At 48.5% G+C, this 16,391-nt stretch overlaps 5 protein-coding genes across 5 annotated transcripts; 3 read left to right on the forward strand and 2 right to left on the reverse strand.

The window, feature by feature from the left end:
* Nucleotides 1-55: 55 nt before the first annotated feature.
* Nucleotides 56-2,404, forward strand: F4817DRAFT_313361 (uncharacterized protein; the record flags this gene model as incomplete). Its single annotated transcript, XM_049300237.1, has 1 exon — nucleotides 56-2,404. The coding sequence occupies one exon, from the start codon at nucleotides 56-58 to the stop codon at nucleotides 2,402-2,404; it is 2,349 nt and encodes a 782-aa protein (XP_049161787.1).
* Nucleotides 2,405-3,451: 1,047 nt separating this feature from the next.
* Nucleotides 3,452-4,695, forward strand: F4817DRAFT_357096 (glycoside hydrolase family 43 protein; the record flags this gene model as incomplete). Its single annotated transcript, XM_049305876.1, has 3 exons — nucleotides 3,452-3,538; nucleotides 3,611-3,696; nucleotides 3,762-4,695. 3 exons carry the CDS (start codon nucleotides 3,452-3,454, stop codon nucleotides 4,693-4,695), a joined length of 1,107 nt encoding a protein of 368 aa, XP_049161788.1.
* A 337-nt stretch (nucleotides 4,696-5,032) lies between these two features.
* Nucleotides 5,033-7,614, reverse strand: F4817DRAFT_329595 (Eisosome component PIL1-domain-containing protein). The gene is made up of 6 exons (XM_049302291.1): nucleotides 7,114-7,614; nucleotides 6,988-7,048; nucleotides 6,756-6,889; nucleotides 6,520-6,703; nucleotides 5,824-6,460; nucleotides 5,033-5,769 (listed from the first exon to the last, which is right to left on the reverse strand). Exons 1-6 carry the CDS (start codon nucleotides 7,168-7,170, stop codon nucleotides 5,760-5,762), a joined length of 1,083 nt encoding a protein of 360 aa, XP_049161789.1. The 5' UTR covers nucleotides 7,171-7,614; the 3' UTR covers nucleotides 5,033-5,759.
* A 908-nt stretch (nucleotides 7,615-8,522) lies between these two features.
* F4817DRAFT_329597 (uncharacterized protein) lies at nucleotides 8,523-13,321 on the forward strand. Its single transcript, XM_049302292.1, has 3 exons — nucleotides 8,523-8,601; nucleotides 8,794-9,603; nucleotides 9,696-13,321. The coding sequence occupies exons 2-3, from the start codon at nucleotides 8,953-8,955 to the stop codon at nucleotides 12,756-12,758; spliced, it is 3,714 nt and encodes a 1,237-aa protein (XP_049161790.1). The 5' UTR covers nucleotides 8,523-8,601; nucleotides 8,794-8,952; the 3' UTR covers nucleotides 12,759-13,321.
* A 790-nt stretch (nucleotides 13,322-14,111) lies between these two features.
* F4817DRAFT_303464 (phosphoprotein phosphatase PPZ) lies at nucleotides 14,112-16,280 on the reverse strand. Its single transcript, XM_049299819.1, has 3 exons — nucleotides 14,745-16,280; nucleotides 14,538-14,690; nucleotides 14,112-14,469 (listed from the first exon to the last, which is right to left on the reverse strand). The coding sequence occupies exons 1-3, from the start codon at nucleotides 16,140-16,142 to the stop codon at nucleotides 14,440-14,442; spliced, it is 1,581 nt and encodes a 526-aa protein (XP_049161791.1). The 5' UTR covers nucleotides 16,143-16,280; the 3' UTR covers nucleotides 14,112-14,439.
* Between the last annotated feature and the right edge of the window lie 111 nt (nucleotides 16,281-16,391).

Raw genomic sequence — 16,391 nt, forward strand, 5'->3', positions numbered from 1 at the left:
AGATGCTGGTTTCCTCCTACTTGTCCGATTTCCCTTGCGTCTGCCTCCACACACGATGCTATCCAGATCAGGCGTTAGCATTCGAAGGCTCATATCTCCAAGACGAGTCCAAGATGAATTTGAGGATGGGGTTTCGGTTGATACCGAAAGATGGGATCAAAGGGCGGGACGGAAAGACAGCAGTACACTTCCTAAAAGGCGGACGACCTATAGTAAGAGACGGCCGCCGCCACCGATTATAGTTAGTAGGGAACAAAGCATTCATGACATTCTGGATCCTCTGCCACCATTACCGCCATACGACACGCCGCCGCGGTCCAGGTCTAGTTCCTTGAATAGCTGTGAGCGCCACAACGACTCTTACTTATCACAATCAATCGACTCAAAGAGGTCAAAGTCGCCTCTTTGTTCTATATCGTCAAAGGAAGATAGAAGCCAAGAATCACTCCAGCTTTCTAGTGTGACAAGCTATGGAGGCGACGACTTTCCACCGCCACCTCCTCCTAAGAGCTACTCCGAATCTCCAGATTCTCTTAGACGTCAAGCGGAACTATCAAGTTCGAATCTGGATTACATAGAAGCTTTATCTCTACGACCAGAAAATAAAGCTGCCGCATTACAGCAACACCTGCGACGGCAGGAATCATTCTCAAGCATTACAGATAACATTCAGCAACTTATACAAGAGGCAGATGAGGCATTCAGAGCAGTCGGCAACGCTCTCGTTGAAGTACAAGTCACTAACAATTCGACAAAAGCATTACCTTCGCTTCCTACTCCTGAATCGTCACCTGTTCTAAAGCCAGCACCTTTGGCTTCTCAGACTCGAGTAGAGAGTCCGCGACCTCAAGCAGTCGCTTCTCCGAAAATCATCGCTTCACCCAAGACCGTCGTTTCTCCTAAACCCGCCGCTACTCCCGTCTACTCTCCCCGACGGAATCCATCAGTGAACAACGGGGTTAAGAGGAAGAGGTCGAAGAAGTCTAAGAAGGTGAAGCCGATGAAGCCGAGTCGGAAGCCTGCTGCGTCCAAGTCGACGGCGAAGAGCGGCCCAATATGGAACTTCTCGGACAATGTGACTGATCTTTTTAGTGGGAAACTCTTCCAGAAGATTGAGGTGGATGAAATGCTCACACCGGATCAACTGGAAGAGTACAGGTTGCGTAGGATGTCGACAATGAAGTCAGAAAAATCGGCCAAGGTGACTCAACCTACACAGTCCGCCCAATCGACCCAATCGACCCAGTCGACCCAGTCAACACAGTCCGAAAAATCGATCGAGACGATTGACACTGAGTCGACCGATACGCCGATCGAGCCCTTTCACCTTGAAGATCTGTCTTCTCGAATTGGATCGGCCGGTGTGTCACTCGACCTTGATACACCAACTGAAGAAAAACATATGTTATTCCCATTTAACCCTGTTGCCTGGAAGGATTTTTCTACGGAGGGACGCAATGAATATGGCCCCATCGAGCTACCGACATCGACATCAACGTCGGCATTACAGACGGATATAGGAGAAGAACCGGCGCAAAACAAAAATGCCACTTTCCAAACGCCACCAATGAGACAGGCTGCACGATTTGCTACGAGAAGCCAGAAGGCATCACTACCTAGCATCCCAGAAACGGCAGCTATCTTGACACCCACAAATGAATTGTTTGTCGGTCACGATCTCAGATATTCCCGAGATATGGTCGCGGATTCAAATTACGTTTTCCTTCAATCATCGCCCTGTTCTATGACTAGTCCTATTTTCCGACACGGCCCGATCCGACTAGCCAAGTCTGATCTAATAGCAGATGTTAAAATCGGAGCGGATGATGGCCTAGACTGGACAGCATTCCAGATGGCTATTTCCGGGGGCGCCGGAGACTGGTTCTCCGAAAGCGACGACACAATTCGCCGCAGAGAGGCGGAAGAGGCGGCAGAGATTGTGGAATGGTTTGGGTCATGGAAGTTCAGCAGCCCCGGAGGGCTCCTAGACCACCCTATGGAAGCCGATAGCCCTATGAGCATGACTTCGGGTGAGGATTGCTCGGAAGTGTCATACAACGAGACCGAGAAGGATAGCAACCTATACAACCAGCATTACCACTGGCAGACACCCGGGCAGAAGACAGTACCTGAAATCCATCAGCCCGACTACGATATATCCGGGCTTGAGCTAGATACTTCGAGGATGAGTCTAGACGATGATATTTTTGATCAATCCAAGGAATATAATAGCCGAGAGAGCTATGCTAGCCTTCCACAGAGCCCGATGCTAGACCTCCGAGTTATTCGAAGCCCGGACGGGGACGATATGGATGTTGTCCCGATGGGATATAACCTTGGACACGACCTGGGAGATTTCCTTAAATGGGAGGCGGAGCATGCGTACGCCGGGGACTTTTACTGAGGCGTTACTTTGGGTTTCGCTCTTCACAACGTTCACAAATGTTTGCATTATACCTAAGCAATGGATCATGCCATGCTGCCATGCTTCGAAAGACTAAGCTGCCTCGAGGAGGCTATATGGGTTAGAAATGAGTTTTACGTCGGACTGACTACCTGTTCATTTGTCATTATACCATTGATTTTATCGAGGGCGTTTGGGAGGCACGCTCTCTATGCAAAATGAATTGTTTTGGGGTTAGGAATATTGGACTAAGCAGAGCGCGGCGCTGGGACGGGTTGGCTTTTTGTTATGCTATCGGAACACAATTGGATGTACCTTATCGTTGTGCTACCAGGAACTATAAATGCTAGGTATACTGGGAATCCACTATGATAGGTGGTTACCTAACAGTAAGAATTTACATTGGGAAGTTGCCTACCTATCCAAGGGGGAAGGGAAGGGAAGGGAAGGGAAGGGGCAGATGCAGAAGAAGGGGAAGAAGGGGCGAGAGGGGGGAAGGGAAGCTAAGGGGGAACTTACGCGGTCATGTTCGGGCAACTGCGGTGTCGTCCGTTACACATGAATTTGGAATTTTGTTAAATATCGAGTCATCTTCCAAATCATACCTTCATGTCTACTTCACATCCTGGACTTGTGACACTGGATTGATCACCTGGTGATGTACAATCAACCTCCAAAAGACAGGCTGTGATCTTGTCCACCCTTTCCACTCGCGTCATCAGCTACCATCGTTAGACAGCCTCCTATAACCTTATAGCAGTCAGAAATCTAACGATAGCTGGTTCTTCTCACCTAGTTCGTCTTGCGATCTACTTATTCTTTATCTTAGTCACAACTTTTAACCTTTTTCTCCTTTTTTCATGTTACGAATGAAACTTAATTTCGTACTTGCAGAGCGGACATACTGAAACAAGCATAGTTCTGAAACTACGTCACTAGCCGAAAATCAATCAAGAGGAGCAAATGCTCTATATATTTCTCCGGGACGCCCTAGCGGGTGCGAGCCGCGCGCTAGCCTCGATAATGTCGATGGAGAATCCCGCAGCTATGCAATACGATAACTCGACTCTCACCATTACTTCTATCGGTACTCCGGACCCCTTCGTAACTCTCTTCAGAGGCCGCTACTATCTCGTAGGCTACCGAGACTACCACCCACTACTTTATATGTTCTTGATAGGATGACAGTACTAACTTCATACCAAGACCTTCACCGCCGGAAGTAGGGTCGAGATATGGTCATCCCGCAGCCTGGCTGACATTGAGAGCTCTGCTGCTAGACATGTAATTTGGTATACTCTACCGCCTCTAATGGCATATCTCTTTTAGTCGGTCATGGCGCTGACATTAACGCTAGGACTCCTCCGCAGGGCACCGACCACTCCGCCGAGCTTTGGGCTCCCGAGCTTCACGCTCTTCATGGCCGATGGTACGTCTACTACGCCGCCGCGAACCCGGCTCACGGGAACAAAAGCCACCGGATGTATGTTCTGGGAGGACCACCGGCATCCGAGGACCCTTGCCGGGGTCAGTGGGAATTCTTAGGTCGTATTAATGAGATGCCGGACCACTGGGCGATCGACGGTACTGTATTCGAGATGAACGGGCAACTGTACTTTGTGTATTCGGGTTGGCCTCTGGATGACCCCGATGATTCGTCGGACCTCATACAGCAGCTGTATATTATGAAGCTTGAGGATCCGACAAGCGCTGCCAGCCCTGCTATCGTCATATCCCGCCCGCAGTATCCCTGGGAAATTACACGCGAAGGTAACGGCACGGACCATGGTATCAATGAGGGACCGCAGTTCTTGAGCTCACCCGACGGGGGTATCTCTTGGCAGGGTTTGGTTTACTCGTGCGCCGGCAGCTGGACCCATGAATACAAGATGGGGCTCTTGCAGTATATAGGCGGTGACCCATTAGATCCGACTTCGTGGCGGAAAGGGGAAGAGCCGCTCGTTCAGACGCGGAGACATGGTACCGGCCCCTTTGGGCCAGGCCATGGGTCATTCCTCAATATAGGCGGACAAGTTGTGGCTATATACCACGCAACAGATAGTCCAACAGACGGGTGGGAGAACCGCAGAGCAAGGGCACAGAGGGTAGCGTTTACAGACGAGGGGCCGTACATGGGCCGATCATTTGGTATGGAACCTTCCCGTCCAGAGAGCCGTAGCTTGGTCCGCCGCCTGAAGCAGAAGTTGGGAATGAGCAGCCGCGGCAAGCAGGAATTGGCCGGCGAGAAGAGCCTAAAGACCTTGCTAGGGAACAGGGCGACGTATACTTAGATATAAGAAAAAGATAGGATCACGTGTAAATGGAAGTATACACATTTGGGGGATTGAATTATGGCTACGGCAGGGTCCTGGTGGCATCATGGAATTGGGGCTTTTCTATGTATTACGAAATAAATTAGTTATTTTTTGTTGTGGGTTACTGAGAATACGAATATATGAGTTCTGTGTGTTACATATACAACTGTTGACGCTATGGGGTTAGAGATGCTTTTTTGCTTATTGACTCTTCTGGGATTTTATAGTACAGCTTATAGAAGTAGACTATAGTAATTAACAGGGACTAGTCGTGCAACTAGAACGTGAACTATTATTAACTTCATATCAATGCCCATGTTTGAGAGGTAGACATGTTCTTGTGCATTATCATCCTAATCCTACTTATACCCAGGTACCTTAGGTAGGTAGGTAAGTATCAGGGCCTATTACCGCACAAATACGAAACTAATTACAAGGTGCGAGTGAATAGACAACATGTAAGCTTGGCGTGAAGTGTCACGATAATTGCAAATGAGAATAGAATGTTCGACACGTTGTTGCTCTCGCGTGAAAGCTCATCTCGTATATCATTCCTACAAAGGCACAGCCAGATCTCTCTTTTTGCCACTCATTATAAGTACAAGACAAGACAAGACAAGACAAGACAAGACAAGAAAAGACCACTGTTTGTTGCTTGGCTACTCGTAAGGAGGAGTAAATTAAGGGGGCAAGTAGCAAGTAGGTAGGTAAGCTAAGCACCGTTGTTTGTGTTATTTGCAAAATGTTTCTCTCCCGTTCTCCCCCGTCCGTGCTGTCCGGTTCCTATTACGTGTGTATATGTGTGTGCGCGTGTGTGTGTTCATCACCGTCCCGTCCGGTCGTTGTTCATCCTATCGTTTCATCCAGGCAAAGCAGTGCTCAAAAGGGCAAGTAAGTAAGTTGGTCTCCTCGAGACCGGAATCAATAATCAATGTGCTGTGATGTCGTGTCGTGTCGTGTCGTGTGCCCCAAGGAGTGCTATACCACCACTACCATTGTCCGACCTCGCCCGTACCTGCTGCTATAAACCTTTCCTCGTATTAGACATTACTAGTGAATTACCGTCAGCCACTGGAGCCGGAGATGGGTAATTAAGCAGCCTACTAGGCAGCCATCTCAGGGGCTCGGCCTCGGTGCTGCTGCTCGCCGTTCAAGCCGCTGTCAGAATCCAGTATGGAATGGGCCTGATCGTCCTCCTGCTCCTCTTCCTCCTCATACTCGTGGTTCCGGTGCTCCCCAGCCGCAACCCAGGACTCGCGGTCGTTGAGCGGGGCGTCCTGAGCGGACAGATCCAAGCCTTCTGATCTGGCTTTGATGTTGTTTCGGCGGCGCATGGAGAGCGTTCGGGCGCGTGTGGATAGCTTTGGGTTCACGGCTGCGTTTGATGATACCCAGTTAGTTAGTGCATCTTCGCAGTCCTGAATAATGGCCTTGCTGGCCTCGTAGCCGTCGTAGGCAGCGCGGGTCTCGCCGGGAGTCACGGGCGTATCGTCGACGAGCTCGAGGAGGTGCTTGCCGTAGCCGGCGATGATTGCGACTTTCTCGCAGTGCTCTTGCAGGGCATCGAACTGGTAGGTGTATGCTGCCTTTAGCTTCTCACGAGTAATGTTAGATAGCTGAGCCTCGGCCACAAGCGATTCAGCTTCGGCGCGAACAAGTTCCTGCTCGAGAACAACAATTTTAGGTGAGTTGGGTTCTTTGTATTTAAGCTGGGCGATTTGATCGGCAATCTTCTGCTTTCCTGTTATGGCGTTAGCTGGTGTCGATCTCTTGTGGTGGGTTCTTGCGAGGGGTACTCACGGTCTCGGCTAGGCTGCACAGATGCCTCGATATTTCTAATGCTCTTCATGGTCACGCGATACTGGTCATATCGGTCGACGTACTGGTCCTCAAGTTCGCCAATTTCATAAATGAGTACACCAAGCTTGTCGGTGACGTCAGAGACGTCTTCGTCGCCAGCTTCTCCCCAGAGTGAGAGTTGTTGCTAGATAGAACTTTTTAGCGGGCGCAATCTTTTAGGGATAGGTTCTACGTACAGCAACCTCCATGCGCTCCTTTGCGACAAGCTCCAAGCTCCTCATCACGTTCTTTTCCATTTTGACAAGTTGGGTCAACTTCTTGGCTAGGTCAGGCCCGAAAGCGCCGGCGGCATTTCGACGGAGCGCATGTCCTTGATGCTTTTTGTTAGTGGACTGGCCTTGTTTGGAAATGCGAGAACCCATCATGGACAGTATGGCCGTAAGTTGGGTGAGTGCTGAGGAAACTTACCAAATCCGCCTCTTCCGAATAGTCTACCCGACTTAGTAGACGATGGCGGGGGAGGGGGGTTCTGTGACAACAATGTTAACAATGCGTGTCTACCTCGAAGCGCATTGACTAGGCAACGAGACCTACCTGAATCTGCGAGGCAGTTGGCGCCCGAGTCTGGCGCATGGAATACGTTCGATGCATTGTGAAAGACGGATTGGCAACAAGTAGTGAGCGGATTGCAGTGATACTAGGAAGGTCGGCTCGGGAAGGATATAGCTGTGATGTTTAAGACGATGCGATGTAAGAGGGTCGACAACTATGGTGGAGAATGCGATGCGATGGTTGATACTTTGCTATGATACTTTGCTATATTCGTTTCGTTCTAGGAAGACTGGAGCTGATTAACGGGAATATGGAATGCGATACTCCAAAAGGTAAGGAAGATGGTGAAAGTGTGGATGTAGCTTTTTAGTCTTTGAGATCTTCGTCTTAAAAAGAAGCGGACGGATTTGGGTCTTGGGCGATCATATACGTAAGGTACACACTTTTTTTTTGTATTTAAGAATAAAACTGGAAGATGGACTGGATGGTAAGATGGGCATGTTGTTCCAGTGGCCCCATGGATGTCTTGGGGCTCTACAGGTTTTGGGCTGTTAGAGCCAAAGAGCTTAGGTTAGACAATCGAAAAAGTGGGAACAAAAAGAGAGCTGGTCCCCTTACTGCTACGTCATCACTACCGAATTGTATTTTTCCAGCTCTTAGTATGCAGAGCTAATCCTAATGTGGTGATTGACCTAACGGGTAGCGTACCTCTAGCTCCGATCTTGTTCTTTGGGGCGCACAAGTCTTGAGCTTACGCCGTCTTCGAAGGTGCTTCCACTTAATCATTCATTACAGATCGCATGCGTACAAATTAGCTCTTGCCTAAGAAAGAAACTTGTAGCTCTCTTAGAGCAGAAACGTGTAATGCCGCTTGCCTCGGAAGATAAAAGTCTAAACAGCGGGTAATCGAATCCTGGCCTGGTATATAATATGACTACAAAGTACATCACTCTAATCTAAGTAATTGATTGAATGAGCATTATGAATTGCAACATTGATGACAATGAGCACAGTTAAAATAAGAGTAACCTGGTATTATGTGTAATATAGATTCAAGATTTGTATTTCAAATATCTGGTTGATGATTGAACACAACGTACCAGGTATTATATTAAAGTAAGACATCTGGGTTAAGTACCTAAAGTACCTGGTATAATCCAGTCACTATGCTAAGTAGAGACAATACTTTATTAATAACTATAATTCAATTAGGTAGCCAACCGTAAAATGCCACAGGTATGGTGAATTGTAAATCGCCATTTATGAGAGCAATTGTACAGATCTGTACCTACCTCCTAGGTTAGGTAGGTCAATGTACATGGAGGTCCGAACCTCCATTCCTGGAGCTAAGGATACTAGGTAGCCACAGAGGAAGCCACACTCCTATTATAAGCGATTAGATAAGGATAGCACCTTATTAGTTCATCTCCTGTCGTCTCATCTTATCGACGCGTCAATCAAGACTTATAAAATTCACATTTCTCTCGTAACTATTAATTTAACATCACTTCAACTTTCAAAGGTTCGATAGTAAGTTCCTTTTTTTCACTGGCTTGATTTACCTGTGATTTATCCAACATAAGCGCAAGTTTTCTATCATAAACATCAAATCGAACCCCTTTTTAATACATTCTTATAATTACTTGAGACGCGTTTACATCTGGGATTGAACAGCCACAATTATCACCCTTGATTTCATATTCGCTTACCCGTAATAAACAGTAGACAATGGGTGGAGCACTGTCATATCCACCACATCCTTGGTAGACTCAAGGACGAAGACGAGGACGAGGACTCCGGGAGTATTCCAATCTGGAGTTGGGAATTGAAGATAGGGGCGGAGTCGAGGGTGTGCGGCCTAGCAGCAGGCGCTCGAGCGAGATGGATAGAGTTCCTATTGACTTAACGGCCGTGGTTTCAGATTCAGATGATTATAATGCCTCAGAGGCTACACTTCAAGAAGGGCAGTCGCAGTCTCATTTGCTATCAGAACTATCGCAACTATCACAATTTGAATCTCAGTTAGGGGCACATCCTCGCAATCTTACTAGTCCACACCTTCCGGATAGGTCATCTGGACAGCAGGAACCTTCATCTATGGACGAACATTCTATATCGATTCGCGCTGCAACTCCTCCTATGTCTGCTAAGGGGTCTGCATCAAAGCATGGGAACCAAGATGGCAAGACTGCTTCATTACCGGTTAGATCAAGCGGCAGCTCTAGGAATGGCTTAGATGCCACACCTTCATCAAGTCAGCGCCACCCACCTGGAAGCCATCGAACACCTAAAATTCAAACCCCCAAAAAATCTTTCTGGTCTATCGATGACGTTGTGGTAGCTTTACGAGGATTCTCGGAAGAGATCGGCACAGACGGCGCCAAGCTCACTGCTCGCTTGATTCACATGGCTTGGAAAAAAGAAGCGCCCAATCAGCAGTTTACGAGCAAGAAGGATTGGTTTGCGGATATGAAACGTACCCCGTTGGAAGGTGTTGGGAGATCATCAGATACGATAAAAATTAAGTATAAGGTTTGTCCCCAAGGACTCGCTGCCCACGCTATTCGAGATCCCAAAGTCCGGGTCTCATCTAGAGTAGGAGTGAGAGGCTAACAAATGCACAGCAATTTGGCCATGGTAGATCTGGAAAACAGGAGAAGAAAGAACACCACCAGGTTATCTGCATTAAAACTGATGCCGAGAAGGTCCCGTCCTACGGCTTTCATCATGTTGAGATCAGGAAGAATATCCTTTCCCCAAATACTATGCTTACTTACGTCCCCCATCTACGAGATCTGGCAGACAACGAAGAAGGCGTCTACCGCCGCTGGCTAGAAAATTTGGAAAACATGGATAAGACGTCTGGGTTTGCTACGCTAAGTCGGCATCAAAAGGTGACAAAGACCATCCAAAAGGAGCGTGCGACTACCTTACTATTATATCTCGACTCTTGGCTGGATAGACTTGGCCTCAGCATCGAGAACTGTACTAAGACCACCCTTATCCGCTATATGGCTAGCCAGAGTGATAATGTCACTCCTCAGCAAAAGTCTAGTATCTTGAACTCATATAATGATGAGCCTGGATCCCCGCGATCGGCCAAAACTGTCAGAATTTTCACAGAAGCATTTGATCGAGTCTTCAACTCGCCTCTTTTACGCGAGCGCGCTGTGCCTCTCCGCGACGTCCTCTTACTAGATAAGTCGGTTGATGCCATCGTCGATTCTAAGAAATGGATGAAGGATACACCGAGCCAATCGAAAGTCACCGAAGAGCACGCAACGGTTGAATCTTTTCTCGAAACTTACGCGCTGCTTGGTTGCTTGATATGCACTAGCCATTCCTGCGAACATGGCGAATACGGTGTCGATAACGAACGGAAGCGATTTTCTATCGAGGTAGTTGGCGGTTTGTCGCCTATGATTCGCCAACAGCTTACACAGAAGTCCAAGGGAAGGATCGAAGATAGCCCTACATCTCGCAAAATAAGAAAACCTTGCGGCGATGACTGCTTTTTGAATGGGCGCCCAGGAACACGAGCCCGCGCATGGAGTGAGAGTGAAATAATGCTCCTTAGATCATTCTTCTCCACGTTGAGCAACACGAATATACCAGTACAATGCGCTACTTCTGTGGCCACTGGACGGCCCTGTTGGGATGTCAGCCGTCAGCTCGATAAGCTTGATCTGTCTGTTGTTCCCAGCGCGGACCCCACACTACAGGTCCAAGTGAAACCGCTGCCTTGGTATGATAGGAAAAAGAAGATGCTCATAGGGGACTGGCAAGATCATACCAATACTCACGAGCACCAGCGGAAGGACTGTTTTGATCCTTGTAGCCATGAAGGGCCGTGCACAATGAAGAACTGCAGGTGCGTCCAAAACCGCCTCATGTGCGAGCGCTTCTGTCGATGCACAGCAGCAATTTGCGCCAGCAAGTTTACCGGTTGTGCCTGTCACTCTCATGGGAAGACATGTGTCCCTAAGCAAAAAGATCGGCCTTGCATCTGCGTGCAGCTCAATCGCGAATGTGATCCCGTTCTATGCGGAAGCTGTGGTGCTTCCGAGAGAGCCAACCCAGCAAATGCGGATAATGATGCTCTACATACCACTGGATGCCAAAACTGTGCACTTCAGCGAGGCAGGTCAAAGTCGGTCATGCTTGGAAGATCTAAGATTGCCGGCTACGGACTCTTTGCTACCGAAGATATTGCACAAGATGAGTTTGTCATCGAGTATGTTGGTGAGCTTATCAGTCAAGACGAAGGAGTTCGCCGTGAGGCACGCCGTGGGGACGTTTTCGACGAATCATCCAATTCCTCGTATCTCTTCACCCTGCTAGAGCAGGAAGGCATTTGGGTCGACGCCGCTATCTACGGCAATCTTAGTCGATATATCAACCACCAGGAAACCAACTGTAATGTTACCCCGCGAATCCTCTATGTCAATGGCGAATATCGCATCAAATTCACATCTCTGCGGGAAATTAAGGCCGGAGAAGAGTTGTTTTTCCATTACGGCGAGAACTTCCCAAATCTGACTAAGAAGCTTTTGCAAGAAGAGAAAGCCGAGAAAAAGCGACGTAAGGCTAAGGAGCAGGCCCGCAAGAAGGGCCAGGACGATGCTGAAAAACCAAGGAAGAAACCCGGTCGCAAGCCAGGTAGAAAACCAGGGCGTAAACCAGGCCGCAAGCCAAAGAAAACCTTCGCCAAAGTCGATTCGGAACCGGAAGACGATGACGAGGCTCTTGAACCCACGGAAGAGCCACTCCCTAACATCAATATCGCCAAGGGACGCAAGCGCAAGCGTGCCATTGTCGATGAAGAAGAATCGGATGAGGGCGAATATCGCCCTAAGACTGACTTTCAGGATGATGTAATGGTAGACGTTGGTGAAGGATCACCTACTCGTAAACCATCGCGCTTAAGGAAGCGGCTGGGAGCCCCGCCAAAGGCTAGGAAGAGTTTCCCAGCTCCAGCTGCCAGGCGCGAAGAAACTGACGAAGGGGTGGATGAAGGCAATGAGCTTGAGTTAACGCCGAAACGGCAGCGTAAGAAACCACGAAAACTCCTTGACGATGCTACGCTTGAAGAAATTGACAAAGCCTTGGTGGTAGAGAGCAAGCCTATAACTATGCCCAAGCGTCGGGGTAGGAAGCCGAAACATATTAAAGAGCAAGAGTTGCGAGAGAAAGAGATGCGAGAAAAAGAGATACGAGAGAGAGAAGCCAACATCGAGGCCAAGGGAGGCCAAGGAGACACGGTCGTCATAGGGGGCGCACAGAATGCTGTTCAGGGCAGCGCCCCAGGCAGCGCTCAAGGGAGTAGTCGTTTTAGGCATACGGAAGCTAGGCTTGAGCTTGACTCAGATTCGGCTGCTGGCAGAGAGACTCCGTCTCTGGCGCGAAGCCGACGACAGGCCAAAGACATGGTAGAATCCAGCCCATTATCAACGCCAGATTCGGGCATCGCATACCCCGGGCTCGACCTATCCGACTCGGACATACGGCCCGTATCTAGAAGAGGACGCGCGAGGAAAGGCGCAAGTGGTGATGATGAATATAACGGCGGAAGTTGGAATGATAGCGACGGAGTCAGACACGCCGGTGCCGGTACCGATGACAGCGATGATGACTCACCGATCGACCGCTCGCGAACCAGGCGCAGACCGGCCAGGTACGATGATTAGCCTAGGTCTTCTTCGAAGATTCTCCTACTTAGCAATATCAAACTAATATTAGGAGTTTTTCCATCGAAGCAGTGAGGAGATTTCCAATCCCATCCAATATTCGACTCGGCCCGAAATTTAATCCAAGGCTACATCTTATGGTGCAAGCTACCACCTAGGTACCTAACCTAATCTACGTTATATAATAGAATCGACTTTTAGCCTAAAGAGATGTATAATAGTGTCCGCGGACATGGCTATAGAAATAGCTTTTACGTTAGCATTGCGTGCGGGCTGGTTGCAAGAGATAGTCTAATTTCCGTTAGCTACGAGGCTCTTTATCACCCTTGAGAGCGGGTAGTACAGCAATTCCACGATGCATTTTTCTAATTTGGTGGTTTATCATAGACTTGTTTGTGGTGCTGTAGATGACTACCTAAGGTATCCAGGCAACTCGGGGGTAGCTATCTATATAAAGTAAATATTTTCGTCGTCAATCTAGTTTTGTTAACAATTCCTATAGTTACCTGTCTTACAAGGTAGTTAGTTTATTTATGACAAAACCAAAGGGACCTTCTATCCAACCTACCTCAAGTAATCAACTCCCCTTTTCCTGTTTCTGTCTTTGCATATCTAACTCAAGATCAATATGCTCCTTCAGCTCGATTTGCTATGCTGGATGTAAACTACCTAATCCAACTTATGATAGTTTAGGTAGTTAATTGTTGATGTATACATCGAAACTGTATAATGATAGCCGGGAGGGGGGACGGCACATACCTCTTAAGTATCCCAGTGAATGCCGTAAGATAAACATAAGCTCCCACAAACAGCATATATCTTACGACTAACTGGTTATAACGCATGTATCGCAACCCACATAGACTGATTAGTTCACCACTACACGAGACATAGCAACTCAAGCTTATAGTCATACTAACGTAGTCACTAAACAACACGACACTCGTACATCAAACAAGCCACCTTCCAATGAATTGAATACAATAAAAAAACCCCCCCGCGTTTTCATTAACCTAGGTACCTAACCTAGTAATTGCTTGCTTTGCTTTGCTTTGCTTTGCTTGCTCGGGACCATCTGGCCCCCCTAATGACCAATGCGCGGACTCCAAGCATACTCATTCGTAGTAATTAACCTAACCGAAACCTTGATACTGTACACGATAACATCAAGGACTGAAGTAAGTAGTAATGCGCCATCCAACCGTCCATTTCCTCCTTTCCCTTCCTAGAAACGCGGGAAGGAATGTGGTTCCTTCTTAAGCCACCCGTAGCTACCGGGGCATAGATAAACAATAGACTTCCCGAGCTCTAGTTAGTTTTCGACAGATGTTGTTTCTCGAGCAAAACCGTTTCTGGCTTGCTCTCGCTTGCAAGGATTGCTACACCCTCGCCTCCCATTCCAACGGCACAGGCTGCCTTGGGGTTGGGTTGACCGGGCTAAGTTCGACTTTGGCGTCAGGGCTTGCCGCTAAATTCCGTCCCTTCCCTCGCACACCGCAGTTCTTAGTTGTCTTCTGGCAGTGCCATGATTCGAATCGAAAGAAGGCCCGTAGGCGTAAGGATGCATCTCTGGTCCATACTTTAACCCTTAGGGCCCTTCAACTCGTTTCCATACGAAATGAACTCATCGGTATGATTACTTCACGAAGGACTTCTCTTGAGAAGCCCTTCAGAGAAGATTTTATACGCTCTGGGGATATACGCTAGCCGGCTAATGAAGAAAAGTGTCAGTCATGAAATCTCTCTTGCAAGTGGACTTAAACGGTGATTATCACGTACCGGGCTGTTCAACATGTTGTTGCGCTTGTTTCGCCCTTTCTTAATATGACTCTTGAGCGCAGAGGAATCGAGTGGCTTCAGAAGCTCGAAGCTGCATAAAAGCTCTCCAGACACAGACATGACAGCTCCCCAGTTGTCGAATTCGCCACAATACTAGCACATAAATAGTTAGCATATAGTGTTATAGATTGGACGGAGCACTCTTACGTTTGGTGCGCTGAAGACAGTGACTAAAACTCTATCATTAAAAAATTCGTAGCCGTCTTCGACGACCATGTGCGCTCGGCAGACGAGATCGAAGTCGTGGGCTGCTAGAAAGTCGGTGATAACTCTCTTACCAAAACAGTAGCTGACACCTCTCTCGTTGGCCTCCCAGTCTGCTTCCATGTCGGCGGGGTCGGACCATAGCAAGTCGTTAAGGAGACCGTAATCAGGGACATCGGTAGGACGAGCAATATTACGGATATCGTCCATATGGCTTAGGGCCGGAGACAGCCCACCGTGAACACAGAATATCTTCCCTGCAACGATGGCGGCGATCGGAAGCGTGTTAAAGCAGTCAATAAAAGTCTTCCAAATCTTAACGTTGCACCTTCGCTTGCATTCGTCGTAAAAGCCATAGACCCTTGTAACGTTGGCACATTCATGGTTCCCCCTCAGGAGGAAGAAATTCTCGGGATACTTTAGCTTGTAGCACAGTAAAAGTAAGATCGTCTCCAAGGACTGCTTGCCCCTGTCAACGTAGTCTCCGAGGAAAAGATAGTTCGCACTCGGCGGAAACCCGCACATCTCGAACATTCGAATCAGGTCGGTATACTGGCCGTGAACGTCGCCAACGATCTTGACCGGCGCATCAAGCTCCAGAAGCGCAGGCTGAGATAAAAAGCATTCTCGTGCCCTCTGGCAGATGGCGACAATCTCGGCATTCTTAAGACATACGCTCTTCGTTACTTTCCCAGCGTACGCGGCGTCTAGGAGCCGCTTAATGAAATCATCAAGGTCGATATCCTTGATGTCACTCATGGCAACTCCGGTGGGGGGATCATCCTTCGAGGGTGTTCCCGGCATAGATATGATAGGATTAATAGTATTCTCCTTCTTCACCAAGATGGGCGCTCCGGGCTGCTGCTGTATATGCGGATTTGGGCTCATGACCCCGGTGGGCGGTTGATCGGATACGTGGTCCACCTCGCCAGAAGCTTGGGCAGCATGTATGTCGCCATGACCAGCTCTAATGGAGGCAGATTGGACAGGAGAAGGAGGTGGTTGGTTATCACTGATTGCGTCCGGTGATCGCGGGGATGATGGGGAAGTGACTGAGTCAGCACGGCCAGTCCTCGATTTACTGCTCCGCGCAGATTTTACAGAAGCTGCGTCCGATTTGTCCCCGACAGGATCTCCGTTGGATATAATCGCCGAGCTTCGTGGACTATCTGTCTTTCCACCACCAGGAATTTTTGATCGGAGGTTTTTAAATGAACGGGTAGAATCCTTGGTCTCCGATTTTCCAAATGAGGGATACGATTGCAAGTTTTCGGCGCGGTCTCCGGAGGATGCGCCTGAGCCCTTGCCGCTCCCCCCCTCTTTGGAGGCTTGGTTTCCCATCGTCTCGTGTCGGGTGTTGACGATGCTCAATGAGTATCAGTCCAGCTTCGCGATGCAGAATTTTTTTATTAGTGACTTAGGCGGAAACAGAAAGCAGGAATAGGAAGCCCAGGCGCCCACCGATATGTCGATCGTATATTAACGACGGGTCGGATAATATTCTTCGTCAATGTCCAGCTTGCTGCTAGGGAGGATGAAATAGTCGGTCAAGGACAGAGAGGAGGAGGGCGGCGGAAGAAGTGGGAGCCG

This window comes from Daldinia loculata (assembly GCF_022478755.1).
Source record: "Daldinia loculata strain CBS 113971 unplaced genomic scaffold F4817scaffold_9, whole genome shotgun sequence".
Lineage (NCBI taxonomy): Eukaryota > Fungi > Ascomycota > Sordariomycetes > Xylariales > Hypoxylaceae > Daldinia > Daldinia loculata.